This window comes from Atta cephalotes (assembly GCF_000143395.1).
Source record: "Atta cephalotes unplaced genomic scaffold scaffold00013, whole genome shotgun sequence".
Classification (NCBI taxonomy): Eukaryota; Metazoa; Arthropoda; class Insecta; order Hymenoptera; family Formicidae; genus Atta; species Atta cephalotes.
In genome coordinates this window covers 5,405,384-5,417,722 of record NW_012130077.1, presented here as the reverse complement: position 1 = coordinate 5,417,722, position 12,339 = coordinate 5,405,384, and the positions used below count along the sequence as shown (strand labels likewise).

Here is a 12,339-nt window from a genome sequence, read left to right as displayed (position 1 = left end):
CTACACACACACACACACACACACACACACACACACACACACACACACACACACACACACACACACACACACACACACACACACACACACACACACACACAGATTAAAATTATATATAGATTTAAATTATACTCCAATTTCTAGTCTCGTAGACAAAGAATCATGCGCCAAAAAGTTTAACGATTTCGGCAAATTACCCCGTGGTTTGGACGATAATATGCTGTGCGTATTGGATACTAACGTTACAAGAAGGTCGGACGCTTGTCACGGAGATAGTGGCGGCCCTTTATTGATGTTCATTGGATCTAGTCACAGCATTGTGGGAATCACGGCTTTTGGGCAAAGTTGCGGAGGATCTATACCGGGAGTTTACACAGCGGTATATTCCTTCTTGGAATGGATTGAAAATCAAGTCTGGCCAGAAATGACCAACAAACGGTAGATGGATCGCTTTTCGTTTCGACTCTGTGTTCAATGACTCAACTACTCAGCACAACGTGACGCAATTTAAATACTTTAAAGCGACTTGTGGTGTTACTATGTATGGTCATTACGATAATCTAGTCTGAGGCTATGGTCCGCTTGATGCTACGAATGTTTCGAAGCATTTTCTTTATTGATGAATTAATAAAAATTCTTTCTTCCGATTGGTCAATTAAATACTTCAAAGCATTTGTAGCACCATTTGTAGACCGCACCCTGAGCTATTCGCGTACTCAGTCTATGCAGCATTTACTCTTTCAATTCCTATCTTACAATGTGCTTTTGTAAATTTTATACTTTTATACATATAATTCATGCTTTTGAATAATATATATCATTCTGAATGTATACGTGCTTCAATAAACGTGAATATTCAGCTTGTTTTCCTTTCCCTTTTATTTTAGAAAGTAACTTCTCTGTAAAAACAAATTGGCAATGTTCAAACTGTTGAGTTGAAAAGCGTTGAGGATAACAAACTTTTCTTGTAAATGGAAAAATGGCTGACAAAAAAGATGAAGAGAAGCAAGAAGATGATGAGCGTATTGAGTTCCTTTATAAATATTTGGTGCTTTCAAGAAAAATTAAACTCGACAAATGGATAAAGATGATAACAAACGAGGAATACAAGGTGTAATATTTTCTTCTAAATCTTAACCTTATTCGACGAGAACTAAATTAAATTTTCATGTAACACACTGTTGTCTTATGCTGTGTTTATTTTAAATATATCGTTTTTCTTATTATCTGTCTCTTTCTTATATATATATATATGTATATATACATAATTTAGTTTATTAATCATACATATGAAAGAAATGCAATATTTAAATTGTATGAAAAATGTCTAAAGATCTTTTTCATTCAAATTCGAAAAAATTGAAGGATTTTTTTATTTCCGCGTGAAAACAATCCCAAATAAAATTTTTTTTAGACAAATAAATTATTCAATAGATATCTTATTTATATTACGAAAATATCAGGAGACGATTATGAAATTCTTCGATACACCATCGGAAATGATTTTAATAATACAAGTAAACTTAGTCGGTATGTTAGTGCCGTTTCTCGAGATACCAGCGACAGGTCAGATAAAGACAACGTATTTTATAAAAAAGAATCCTGTTGAGATCACAAAAGAAAATTACAGGAGCATCATTATACCCGGAGACATGGCTTCGAAACCTATCGAAGAACTATCCGTCTTGGTTGAAGAGGTAGGTGTGACGATTGTACACTCAAATTAAGTATTATTCGCGCCTATTACAAAAAAAACTGAGCTTTATGTAAATGTTTCTACCTAGGCTTATGTACCGATATTGTCGAATCCGAAGAATCACAAGGGTTGGCCTCGTGTTATCGGTGAGGACATGAAAAAACACGTTTACGATCTTCGCAACTTGATATGCCAGGTATGAATAGCTTTAACTCTTAGCCCACAAGATAAAATAGCTAAGCAGGTAAATAGGAACAGGTTTATTAATATCTTAATATAAATATGTTCTTCGTTTCTTTTATCTTAATAAATTTTCCACTAAAAAATATTTTTCAAAAATTTCATGATATTGTGAGATGTGATTTGAATTTCGAAATGAGGCAAAAATATGTTTAGTCATTCGTAATATCGACAAAAGATGCTTTCAGGTCAAAGGTAAGATGATAGGACAAACCTTATTACCAATGCCAATGGGTATCGAGCAGATATTTGAAGCGGAATGGAAAGCGCAGCAGAGTGAAGGTGTCGAAGTCGATCTTCCTTTAAAAGCCAATATAGAAATTATCGTAACCAAATGGTGCTCGCAAATCGGTGATACGCTAAACGAAGAAAGCCCAAGAAATGATAAACATTTATTACCAAGCGCGGGTATTGCAGTATTTAAACAGCAAAATTAGAAACAAATTTTTTTGACGTTCTAAACATTGTACAAATTTTTTTTCACATATGTTAATTATTAAAATATAATATAATTTATATATATTTTTATATGCACATAACACATAAAAGAATATATAGTAAGAATATATTTTTTATTTTCCTGAATCAATAATTACCAATCAAATTTAATTGAAAGAAATTGAATTAAGAATTAAAGAATGTTAATCATCAATAATACACTTGTAGAAATCGATTTCTGGTGTCAACGACTTGTAAACGTCGAATCTATTCATAGTCAAATGAAGGATCTACGAGTGAAAAAGATGGCATCTATTCTAGAATTAACTAAGAGCCCCTATTCGCCGCGTTTCAAGGCTCTGTTGAAGGACGTTATCGGTGGTTAGATCTTGCTAGCGTTAATAGAAAGATATACTACAAAGAGTATTAATTAATTATATCGATTAGGCATTCTGTTTTCTTTTAACTGTAATAACTCATTCTAATGAGTTATTCCGAATAAGATTTTATTCATTAATTTTCAAATAAGCTCAACATCAAAATTGTATAATATTCATAAGAATTTTTATCTTAAGCGGTAATCGAAGCACGCGATGTATGCGCCTACTTAAAAGCATTGGAACCTCACTTCGAAGATATACAAAATACCGAATTTAAAGATGTACAGCAGAAATTGAAACCACTGCTGCATTGTATATGCCTGATATGGTCACATTCAAAATATTATTGTATTCCAACGCGAATAGTTACGCTATTATCCGAAATATCTAATCTGCTAATTACCGAGGTATGTAAGAAAAAAATAAGTATTTATATATCGAAATACTCGAGAAGTCAAAATGTTCTCTGCATGACAAATAAAAAATAATTTATATTTTTCAAGAAAATATGTGCGTTAATAAATATCTTAATCATCTTCATTTTGAAACAAAGAAGATGAAATTTTTTGTTGTAATGTGATTTTTTTTAAATTTTAAATTAAGTCTCCTTAATATTTTTCAAGTCATTAATGTCCAAATGTTCTGCGCTTTTAAATACGATGTTGAGTATTAATGAGAAAACATATCTATTTCTCTTCTAACAAAACGCAAAAATGTCTGTTATATCACTAACTAAAAACTTCGCAGGCTACCAAATACTTGGATCAGAGTACTTTATTCACTGGTGATATTGACGATAGTCTAAAACGTTTAATGCATGTGATAAACATTTTAACTTATTATACAGAAATGTATGAAATATTTCGAAGTAAATTGGATAATTACTTTAAATATTCGACCGAATTAATTCCATGGAATTTTGATGATGAATTGGTGCTTGGAAGAATAATAAATTTTCAAAAACGTTTGGAAGAAATCAAAGTCCGTAATTTATTTTTAAAATAAGTATTAAGCTTTCCGTAATTGGATTCGCGCATTAATTAACAATCTGATTATTATTTCTAACATAAAATCATTTAAATAATTCTATAAATAATCATTTATTATGTATTATTTGCCAGATGTTATTTAAAACAGCTCAAGAATATTTTAAACTAGAAAAGATGGAATTAGCGAGTTTAAGAAAGAAAACGTTATGTTCTAAAATATATGACATTCATGAAAAATTTGTTAAACTCTACAATGAATTTGCCGAATTAGAATACGATATTTTGATGCCAGAAGAGATACAATTCACAGATCATGTTATTTCTTTTTTAGCAAAAGTAAGCACAATAATCGTGCATTATAATAGATATATACATTATTATTATTTCTAACATAAAGTATAATAAAATTACCACGGTAATGTAAAAAATTATTGATTCTTTTACCGTAGGTGGAAGAGTTTGACAGACAGCTAGCAAATATATTCGATCAAGCATTTTCTGAATGTCATAATACTGAAATCATGTTTAAGATAATATGGATTCTAGGCTCGATGGCCAACAGGCCAATCATTATGGCACAATTATGGCACAATTACGAAAGATTGCTTCAAAGAATTCATGACCATTTTGATGACATTAAAGTGCTCTGCACAATATTAATACTTAATAAGCATAATATAAGTTGTAAAGATAGATAATGGATACAGACTCCGTTTAATTTTTCCAGGTCATATTTGATAGCATCTTCGAAAATTACAAGGAGGACGAATGGATTGAAACCGATCAGTATTTCCCGCATGTCGCTGGTGCATTATGTATATTGACGCAGTTGCGACAACGAATAGACTATCCGATGCAATGTATGAAATTAATCGATCATCCTTTGATAAATCTTAGAAAAGCACGTGAAACTAAACCAAAATACGATCAAATGCAGGTAATATCTCACAAAATCCTAGAAAAAAAAAACGGTGAACTTAATCATCATTTGACCTAGACTAGGTATGTTCTTAGATAGTAAATGTAAGAATCTATTATGAATATCGGATTTTTCAATGTCTTTATTTGCTTATATTCACTTTATATAATGTATCATAATAGTTATCGTAATATTTAATTAAATTTTTATAAAATATAACACATCAAATATCGCTTGTCACTCTGCTTATGATTATTGTTAGCTACTTATTTATGATATAACGCGTCCGTACAAAAAGTAATCATCTGATTGTAAAATAAATCTAATCTATCTAATCTATCTATCAAATGTATTCGACTCAATACTCAAATTGTGTTAATAAAAGTATATCGTATTTTCATAAGTCACTCATGGACGCGATGGAGCACAAAATATTCACGAATTGGGCCAACAAGATAGTCGATACAAGCGACTTTCATTTATCGAAAAGCTTATTAACAGTACACGAGAATAAGCTACTCGATTTAAACTTTGATCCGGAACTAACTGCTCTACTGCGAGAAATTCGCTATATGATCACTATGAAGAGGACAGACTTACCCGAGGAAGCGATCCAATTATATTATAGATCGCAATATTTTTTTGAGAGTACCTACAATCTCAATTTACTCATACAATGGTAAGTAAACATATTATTAACTGATGAGAAATAATTCTATTTATATACATTGTTCAAATGATAGGTACAATTGGATAAGAAATTACAGTTTGCCTGTGGAGTTTGAATTATTGGAGCACGAAATTGAAAACGTGGACAAATTAATTGACACTGGCCAGAAAAATTATAATTGGAATTCCCCAGGTGAAATTTTTAATCGTGACAATTTATATATTATGTATACAAACATTTAGATGTTATTCATACAAATAATAAACTAAAAGTAACAACACACCTAAATAAATTTTTTAAATCTTTATAACTTGGAATCATGGTTGTAACATCTTCAAATAATTTTTTGTCTTGCTTCATCAAAAAGATAATCTATAAAGCAAGACAAAGGAGGAGAGAATCAAATGATTAGACAAAATCAACTCTATAACAATTTTCACAGTAACAACATAAAATGTCATCGAGGATTTGTTTCACAGAAGTACCAGAGTACATAAGTAATTTGCTGGATCTAATACGAAAGTTACATTTGCGGATCTTTTATGCTCAAGAAAACATCAACACGTTGTTGCGAATGATTTATACATGGGCGATGTCGCCGATATTAGAGCGCAAGGATTTTAAAGATGAGAATTTGCTCGCTGTGGGTGAACGTAACGAGAATTTCCAAAAGAGATATGACCAGATCAAGCAAGCCAGTACCGAACTAAATCGAATCTTGGATGAAAATTATAAACTTTTCTTCAATTTACTGCCCGATTCAGTGTACGAGAAAGATGAAATTGAATTGAGTAACTTTTATTCACTTCTTTTCTTCAAAGGCTTCTTTTAATTTTTTTTACATAACGAATTTATAAGACAACTTTTTAGATTTTAAATTAATTTGATCGAAATATCAAATTATAATATATTAGTCACAGACATGCAAATAGATGCGAAAAAACAAGAATTTGAAGAACTTGAAGAATTTGGAGAATTCGAAGAAAGAACAGATGTAGAGGAATTGCGGACTTTACCGAGCGGATTGAGGTATGCATCAAATTAGAGTTTTTTTTAATTTATTGTAAAATACGCTTTTATCATTATAATCAGAATGGATGAAGAGAAAGAAAGAATAATTGTGCGCGATGCTGTGGAACAAAAAGTCGGCAAAGAGGAACGAATGAAGGCAGTAGCTGAAATAACACTAACAAACGAGGAAATCGCTCAGAATATGCCCAAATGGAAGCCTTATCTCGTTTATGTCGACAATTTGATATCGAAAGCCTTAATCCAAGCTGCTTCTACTAGGTAGTATTGAGTTTCATCAAACATTATTAAAGTTCATATTATTTTCTGCTAATCGATTAAAGTAACGTATAAAGACTAAAAGTTAAAGATTAGCATGCTCTTAAAAATCTTCCTAAATATTATTAATTAATAATGAAATTGTTTTTCACGCGGTATCTGCACCGTAGCATATGCTATCTGCTCGATGAAACCGATCCGGAAAGTAACGTTTCACCTCTTTTCGAGATTCACCTGTCGCTCGAGATACCCCATATTGTCTTTCGTCCTGGGGTAGATCTGGATGATCCTGAGAGTTTCTATATATTTTACGAGGGTTTGCTGCTTGACATTATGAGAATGGGAACTTTAATACCACGCGTAGATCCTAACATTGCAACGGAACGGGAGCATTATGGAGTACGTCGTTGTATATAGGGTGATCAATAATAGGCGCATTTATTGCATTTGTATATACATCATACTTTGTTAAAAGTAAAATAATCTTTTCTTAATTGTTTGTGTCAAAACGATTAATTAATAAGGAATTTAGTGAAAGATTTTGTTTAGTGAAAAATTTAAGAAGGAATTAGTGAACTACGCTGTAAGAATGAGAATATATATAACAAAAACAGCTAATTCTTCAGCTAATTTATGGATTCCAGTACTTAAAGTTTTATCTTTTTTTCATAATTGTTCACACATATGTACGTACATACGCACACACATATGATATTATAATTCTTCCATTATTAATCGCTATATAATATTTTAAGACTGATTTAGCAGAAGAAGAAAATATCATTTTCATGCTCGAAGAAACGTGTAATCGAATCAAGTTAGGTTTGGTGCAAGCACAGGAATATATCATTGTAAGATCTTCAAGCAATTATATGGTCTTCTTATTTTTAATCTTAATCATGTATAAATATATTTTGTTTGTTTTTTTTCATATATCTATGAAAGCAATAACTTAATAACGTGAATGTGATGCAATAGAACTTTCACTTTTCCAAATCAAGAAAAATAATAATCATAGAAAAATAAGGATTCTGATAGCAAACTTCAGAATAAGAGAGCAATCACTTTTTTAACAATGTAAACTTCATTTATTTAAGAGAAATAACTGATATCTACATAATTCATGACTTATTTATTTTATTTTGCTCCACGAAAAAAAAATACCCAATATTTCTTGTATTGCAGATTTTTGAACCATTTTCCTGGTTATGGCTTGACGATAGACAACAATATTTAAACTTGTTTTTACGTTTTGGTCGCGCACTCACGGACGAAGAAAAAAATATAGTAATGCAAGAGAATTTATCGGAACATTTAAAAGAGAGAAAGCCAGGATTGGCTGATTTCAAAAGAGAAATTGATTACTTTATAGAACTTTATAAAAAATGTGACGAGTTTGAGAATGAAAAAGTTTTCTTACGTTGGCTGCAGCTAGATGTAAGAGCCTTCAAACAAGCTTTACTGAACACAATCTGCAAGTGGACTAATTTATTCAAGACACATCTGACTGATCATGTCAACAACGAGTACGTATTCATTATAATGTACATATCTATGTAATCATAGGTGCCTTATATTTCTTTTTAAATCTTATCAATTAATTAATATTACATATATATTAATATATTCAATTTTCATTACACTGTATGTTACAGACTCAGAAATCTTAGCGAATTCTTGACAAAAGCTTTAAAGAAATTTACTCAGCCAATCGCACCAGATGATTATGAGGACTTGTTGAACACTATATATTATTTAAAGGAGGTACGAGATCGACAATACCAAATTGACGATATGTGGGAACCTATCAAGGTAATAAAAATAGAAAATATAAATAATAGAAAGTAGTGTAATTCTGTTTAATTTTTAATGACCATCTTACTCGTAACAATTTATATAAAATGAAACATCTAGTAACAATTAGTTTATTCGATTACAGGCGACTATAGATCTTCTTAAACAATACCAAGTGAAATTCAGTGAAGAAACTTATAACTGGTTGACAGAATTACCGGAGCAATGGGCAACGGTCAAAAAATGGGCAGCGCAAGTGAAACAGCTTGTGAATCCTTTGATGGCATATCAAATTGACTTATTGAAGAAACGTCTCAATTATTATGATTTTAGACAACAGCAGTGTCTAGCGCGTTTTCGCGAGAACATCGTGTTCAAGTAAAGCAATCGCAACATTTATTTGAATAAAAAAAAATAAAGTCATTAAAAATGATGTACGAAGAGCTATCTTCTTTAAGAACATGTTTAAGTTTACCTACAGATTTTCAATTACTTAACTATTTGAATACAATTTATGTTTCAATAATCAATTACAACCAATCAATAGTTTCGACTGTACGAATGTGTATGAGAAATTGGACAAGATAAATGAAGAAATTCTACGATTCGAAGAGGAATTAAAAACATTACATGATCAAACGAATATATTTGAACAACAGATGGCAGAATTTAAACAAATCAAGTTTGCTAGAAGAGACTTAAAGCTTCTGAAGAATCTTTGGGATTATGTTAATATTATTACGTCGAATCTAGACGAATGGAAGACAACATTTTGGAAAAAAATAGATGTTGAAGGAATGGAACAAGAGTGTAAAAAATTTATTCGAGAGTTGAGACGTAAGTTTTGCATTAAATATTAATAATTGATGCATTCAATAATATCAAGTTTTTAGAAATTCATAAAATTGAAATGTCATATATCTTTTCAATATTTAAATACACATATTTTGAGATTTATCAAATATATTACAAAAATATTGTATATATATATATATATATTGATATATACATATGTTAATACAAAATACATGTTAAATTAAAAATCCAATGTGCTTTATATTAATTTAGAATTAGATAAAGAGACACGAACTTGGGATTTATATGCTCATATAGAAGCACAACTGAAAAATATGATAACATCATTACGAGCAGTTTTAGAATTACAAAATCCTGCCATCAAGGATAGACATTGGCAAGAACTTATGATTAAAACTCGGGTGCGTAAATAATACTATTTACCTAAAAACAATACCTCAAAATATTTATTTCATAAATTCATCAAACATTAAAAAATGATATGTACATAATATATGATATTATAAATGTGTGTGTGTGTGTGTGTGTGTGTGTGTGTGTTTTGTTAGGGATTTAATTTTATTAGTAGTGAACTAAAGATCTATACAATAATAAAAAATAATTTCTATTTCAAACTAATTTATTCCAATTGATTTAAACATTAGCAATTCTAATTAAAATCATCCTACAGGTGAAATTTACTATGGATGATAAAACTACTTTAGAAGATTTATTGAAATTAGAGCTTCACAAATTTGAAAAGGAAGTTAAGGATATGGTAGATAAGGCAGTTAAAGAAATGAGCATGGAGAAAATCTTAAAAGAGTTGCACAACACATGGGATACTCTTGAGTTTGGTAAAGAGACACATGAACGCACTAAACTTAGCGTCTTAAATATAAGCGAAGAAGCAATTGAGATGTTGGAAGAAAATCAAGTATGTGCCTTATCTGGATTTCTAATTCAACTAAAGACAGAAAAGATTATTATCGTAGGTACAATTGCAAAACATGTTGGAGTCAAAATATATTGCCTATTTCTTCGATGAAGTGACAAATTGGCAACAAAAGCTTAACAATGCCGATGCCACGATCAATGCCTGGTTTCGAGTCCAACGAGCTTGGATGCACCTCGAGAGCATTTTCATTGGATCAGAAGACATAAGAAGTCAATTGCCGGAAGAAACGAAACGTTTCGAGAAGATAGACAAGGATTTTAAAGTAATTATAATTTTAATAATTTATATTATTACATTTTATGATTACATTAATTGGACATTTTCTATCAAGGATTTATTGAAAGAAATGGTGAGCAATCTAAATATAATAAAATCAACGAATAAACCGAAGCTTTTGGATCGGCTCGAGCAATTGGAGATACAATTAAATATTTGCGAGAAAGCTCTGTCTGATTACCTAGAGACAAAAAGACTAGCTTACCCACGTTTTTATTTCATCTCATCTGCAGATCTATTAGACATATTAAGCAATGGTAAAACTCTCTCTCTCTCTCTCTCTCTCTCTCTCATGATAAGAAATTTTAGGAAAAACTACATATATTTTATTGCAACAGGAAACAATCCCGAATTAGTATGCAAGCATTTGTCCAAATTATATGATTCGTTGGCAAAGCTCCAGTGGAAAATTGAAGAAGGAAAACCGACGAAACACGCTAATAGGATGATAGCAAAGGACGGAGAGGAAATGGCTCTGTATGGAACATGTGACTGCACAGGAAAGGTATAAAGTTAATCTACTCCAAAAGACAAAACTTAAGATGGAACAATACATATAAAACTATATTGATCATAACTTATATACCAGTATGTTTAAATAATAATAATAATAAACGTATGTTTGATGTTTTATATTTTTTCATATTATTTATACATCACGGCTATCCGCTATTTCGGTCACTTCTGCCTCATTTACACACAGGTTGAAATTTGGTTAAATCGCGTCACAGAGGCGATGAGAAAAAGCGTCAGACATCGTTTCAGTCAGGCTGTCACAACGTACGAGGAGAAGCCTCGCGAATTTTGGATTCTAGATTACGAAGCACAGCCAACTCTATGCGGCACGCAAATCTGGTGGACCAGTGAAGTAAATATGGCATTCGCGAGACTCGAAGAGGGATTCGAGAACGCGCTTAAGGATTATCAGAAAAAACAGATCAGCCAACTAAACAATTTGATCACAATCTTGCGCGGCGAGTTAAAAGAGAACGACCGCCAGAAGATCATGACTATCTGTACCATCGATGTGCATGCGCGTGACGTTGTCGGAAAATTAATATCTATTAAAGCAGAGAACTCTTATAATTTTATATGGCAATCGCAATTAAAACACAGGTGATTACATCAGAGATTATACAAAAGTAACTGATTTTCTTTATTATTTAAAAAAACATTCGCATGCAACATATCGCTGAACTTTCAAAAGAAATTATTTGCTCACTGAAAATATGATTCATATTAATGATTCATATGAATAATTCATATTAATGATTGAATTCTAATTCGAATCATTCAAATATATTAATAAGAAAGTAATGATTTATAAGAATTCTTTCTCTAATTAGCAAAAAAAACATACAAATAACACTTATAAATATAGAGGCACCGACATTATATAATATAATATGTATTATATAATATAATATAATATGTATCGATAAATCGGTTTTGAAAATATAGATTATCATAATACAATGTAATACTGTATTGAATTTCCATCCCGGTATTTCATTCCTGTCCCGATACCATAGACACTAATTTTCTCGCGCAGGTGCAGGAAAAAAGAGAATTGAAAGAGATTGTTTCGCCTCGTAGGTGGGACGACAAATCAGGAGATTGCTTCGCCAACATTTGCGACGCATGTTTCATATACGCTTACGAGTACCTGGGTAACGTGCCACGGTTGGTAATTACGCCGTTGACGGACAGATGCTACATTACGTTGACGCAATCGTTGCATCTGATAATGGGCGGAGCACCGGCTGGGCCTGCAGGGACGGGGAAAACCGAGACGACCAAGGACCTCGGTAGAGCTCTTGGACAAATGGTTTATGTCTTCAACTGTTCCGAACAAATGGATTATAAAGTACATTTCTTACTTCTCTCTCTCTCTCTC

The 12,339-nt window shown here is 31.4% G+C and overlaps 1 protein-coding gene and 1 pseudogene across 1 annotated transcript in view; both read left to right on the top strand.

The window, feature by feature from the left end:
- LOC105617598 overlaps positions 1 to 829 on the top strand; it is a 10,234-nt pseudogene extending 9,405 nt beyond the window's left edge.
- Positions 830 to 979: 150 nt separating this feature from the next.
- The window catches only part of LOC105617724 (dynein heavy chain 9, axonemal-like), a 31,603-nt gene continuing 20,243 nt past the window's right edge, over positions 980 to 12,339 (top strand). Inside the window, exons 1-28 of the mRNA XM_012199278.1 lie at positions 980 to 1,111; positions 1,464 to 1,697; positions 1,785 to 1,892; positions 2,125 to 2,344; positions 2,603 to 2,755; positions 2,950 to 3,161; positions 3,502 to 3,735; positions 3,876 to 4,079; positions 4,193 to 4,384; positions 4,471 to 4,680; positions 5,067 to 5,341; positions 5,406 to 5,524; positions 5,812 to 6,123; positions 6,247 to 6,361; positions 6,425 to 6,622; positions 6,790 to 7,018; positions 7,375 to 7,470; positions 7,805 to 8,145; positions 8,275 to 8,431; positions 8,559 to 8,791; positions 8,961 to 9,250; positions 9,482 to 9,630; positions 9,900 to 10,145; positions 10,204 to 10,428; positions 10,498 to 10,699; positions 10,781 to 10,947; positions 11,146 to 11,558; positions 12,039 to 12,309. Coding sequence (XP_012054668.1) covers positions 980 to 1,111; positions 1,464 to 1,697; positions 1,785 to 1,892; positions 2,125 to 2,344; positions 2,603 to 2,755; positions 2,950 to 3,161; positions 3,502 to 3,735; positions 3,876 to 4,079; positions 4,193 to 4,384; positions 4,471 to 4,680; positions 5,067 to 5,341; positions 5,406 to 5,524; positions 5,812 to 6,123; positions 6,247 to 6,361; positions 6,425 to 6,622; positions 6,790 to 7,018; positions 7,375 to 7,470; positions 7,805 to 8,145; positions 8,275 to 8,431; positions 8,559 to 8,791; positions 8,961 to 9,250; positions 9,482 to 9,630; positions 9,900 to 10,145; positions 10,204 to 10,428; positions 10,498 to 10,699; positions 10,781 to 10,947; positions 11,146 to 11,558; positions 12,039 to 12,309 — 5,937 coding nt within the window. The remainder of the gene's footprint in view (positions 1,112 to 1,463; positions 1,698 to 1,784; positions 1,893 to 2,124; positions 2,345 to 2,602; positions 2,756 to 2,949; positions 3,162 to 3,501; positions 3,736 to 3,875; positions 4,080 to 4,192; positions 4,385 to 4,470; positions 4,681 to 5,066; positions 5,342 to 5,405; positions 5,525 to 5,811; positions 6,124 to 6,246; positions 6,362 to 6,424; positions 6,623 to 6,789; positions 7,019 to 7,374; positions 7,471 to 7,804; positions 8,146 to 8,274; positions 8,432 to 8,558; positions 8,792 to 8,960; positions 9,251 to 9,481; positions 9,631 to 9,899; positions 10,146 to 10,203; positions 10,429 to 10,497; positions 10,700 to 10,780; positions 10,948 to 11,145; positions 11,559 to 12,038; positions 12,310 to 12,339) is intronic.